This window comes from Branchiostoma lanceolatum, chromosome 12 (genome assembly GCF_035083965.1).
Source record: "Branchiostoma lanceolatum isolate klBraLanc5 chromosome 12, klBraLanc5.hap2, whole genome shotgun sequence".
NCBI classification, from domain to species: domain Eukaryota; kingdom Metazoa; phylum Chordata; class Leptocardii; order Amphioxiformes; family Branchiostomatidae; genus Branchiostoma; species Branchiostoma lanceolatum.
The window spans coordinates 11,625,195-11,628,080 of NC_089733.1; the positions used below are offsets into that span (position 1 = coordinate 11,625,195).

Sequence of the window (2,886 nt, forward strand, 5' to 3'; positions counted from 1 at the left end):
AAGGAACCACAAAGCCTACCACAATCCACAATTTACATATTTACAACTTTGTACATCTGTACAAAATGTCAGGGGGATTACAGCGCTCTTCCTACGGGCCAATCGAAATTCAGATCGGCCGCCTTGTGGCTTGTCTCAACGCACTGTCACACACGCTCCCCTACATGAATTCTACATTCAGCTGATTAAAATGTCCAAGCTATACGCTGTGATAATTTCTCCTGTCTGAGACAAAATTAATAGTCTGCTTTTTGATTTCAAATAGGGAATATCTTCTGATTAGCTTTTTTCATCACAGCAGAACAACACAGAATGATAAGTCTGGTACAATTATTACTAGTATATCATTTTTCTATACCTCAATACTACGGCTAATAACGAACCCGTTCTCGTACTTGGTGAAGTAATTTGGAGGCGGGATCATGTGCTCGTGGGCCTGCTGGGAGATGGTTGGCAGGCTGATGCCGGTGTGGAGGTCCGTGTCTCGGGAGTGTGACTGGGGCGGGGAATGGTGGTCCCCGGGCCCCCGCCTCTTTTTAATCCGACAGCGCGCGCAGCAGTAGCCCAGTCCCGAGAAAATAAGTACCAAGAACAGACTCCCTATGCACACGGCAAGAGCGATATACGCCGTGTAGTCCGGCTTCTTTTCTGCTAAAGTTTCGAACACGACGCACTCCTCCAACGTTGGCTCGATCTTCTGACTCATGCAGACGATATACTCAGTCGATGGAGAGAACTCTTGAAAGGTGTAATTCCTGACCCCAACTTTGAGTAGAAATGTGTACCCGGGAGATAGTTTATCAGATCTGACGCGGTAATACACTCGCAAGGGGCCGGCGTTGTTGTAGCTTGTATTTGACGTTACTAGGATGTTGGCTCCGTAGGGGGACACGTTTTCGGCTCGAACCGAAATCGGTTGAATCTTTTGGTCTTTCAGGCTGTTTCCGTTCTGGGGTACAGTCGGGGGCTGGAGTGTTGAGGACGGTAGCGCCTGCGGGGCGTCGGCACTCGTCATTGTCTGCACCTTAACTACCACATGCGCTACAGAGGAGCCTCCTGGCGTTGACGCTACACACGTATACGTCCCTTTGTCCTCTATTGAAACACGGTTGAGGAGTAGAACTCCAGCCCCTAGAGACCGTATTCGTCCCTTGGACGTTCCGATGACTTGTCTATCGGGGGAAACCCAACTTATCGACGGCTTCGGCTCCCCAAGGGCGATGCATTGAGCCGCCGTTGTGTATCTTTCTAGTACGATAATTTCTCTTGGGTAAACGAAAATTGGTGGAGGCTGACAAGTAAAATTTACCTCTATGAGTCGCCTTCCTTTGAGATGCGGTGGCCAGGCGCACTCGATCTGTTTCGCTTTCGGCACTTTGTCCATGTTGGCCTGAACCCAGGTTTTCAACCACCGCATGCCGCAGCTACAGTTCAGCGGGTTATTATGAAGAGTCAGGCGATTCAGCGACGGCAAGCCTCGGAAAAAATCCGTGGGGAAAGTCGAAAACTGGTTGTCCTCCAGACTTAACCTTTGGAGGTTTCGCAACCCCTTCAACGCATTGGGTGGAACTGAGGATAGTTGATTATTGTTCAAAGCTAATTGAGTTAACTCGACTTTGTCTTTGATTGCGCCCCATGGAAAGTCACGAAGGTGGTTTTCACTGAGCACAAGGAAGGTGAGTTCTGGCAGTCGCAGTAATGCGCTATACGGCAGGTTGCTAATGGAGTTCCCTTGTAAATGGAGGAGTTCAAGGTTAGTCAGGTTGGAGAAAGCGTCCTCTGGTATTCTTTTGATGTTGTTCCAAGTCACCTCCAGCTTTGTCGTCTCCCTGGGCAAGTTCCTGGGTATGGTGCTCAGCCCACGGACGTTGCACAAGACATGGTGGTCCTCCTCTATACAGTTACATTCCTTCGGGCACGTCATAGCAGCCTGTGCTGATGTATCCAGCAGCTCCGCAAATATCAATAGAACTAAGCAGGCCATGATGGTCGGCCTTAACATCGTGAAACTCCGAAGCGCGAACACAGCACGGTACAAGGCGGCGCCCATTGGCACAAACATTTCCCCATCGTCCCGTCCTCTCTTGTCGAGAGCGCTGGTTCACAATTCAAACGGCATAACGAATAGTATGCTAGGGGGTGCTTACCGTTGAAGTATAGCGGTGTGGGTCCCCGTGGCTCTGTGTCCCTACTTCGCTGGCTGACGGCAAATTTGTCAGAGCCCAGGCTTCCAGTCCGTAGGGCAGCTCATCCGCAGACAGAGATGACAGGAGCTAAGGAAAGACATACTGCATGGTCGCCACGTCGCGTCGGCGTCATCGTAGCGCACGTAGTGATCACAGCACACCCATCTGTGAAGGGACGTAAGCCGCAAACTACGGAAGGTACGTTACGAGCAGCTTACCTCAGCCCGTCTAATGTCTAAGCCTTTTCCCTCCTGGCGGCCAGGATTCAAATCACACTCCCACATTGGGCGCGTCTAATCCGGACAATGGTACCCCTTCTCGCGCTGACCCCATTTATCAACGGATCCGCTGACTCGGTGATCTTCCACTTAGCACAATTGCACGCCTACCACGGAGTACTGGAGAGAAAAAAAACTCAAAAGCAAACTAACACGCGCGCCCGAAAAAGCTTCACAACAAGAAGCGGCCGGGAAAGCGCCGTACGAGACAATGTCTGTAATACTGTCGACACGTCCAGAAATGAATAACACTCTCCGCCAACTGTGTGATGGGGACTATTTTGTGCAACCAGCTGGCCGAATCGATCCATGGTACCTCATTAGCTTGTGAGGCCACGTAGCGGGGTTCGGCCAGACGCGGGCCTATTTATCGGAGGGGGCGGTACGTGTTTAATGGCACAGCCGTCCAGGTGGCTCGGAGA

The 2,886-nt window shown here is 51.0% G+C and overlaps 1 protein-coding gene across 1 annotated transcript; it reads right to left on the reverse strand.

Moving 5' to 3' along the window:
- Nucleotides 1-352: 352 nt before the first annotated feature.
- On the reverse strand, nt 353-2,062 carry LOC136445757 (immunoglobulin superfamily containing leucine-rich repeat protein-like). Its single transcript, XM_066443894.1, has one exon. It carries the CDS (start codon nt 2,060-2,062, stop codon nt 353-355), a length of 1,710 nt encoding a protein of 569 aa, XP_066299991.1.
- Nucleotides 2,063-2,886: the final 824 nt, after the last annotated feature.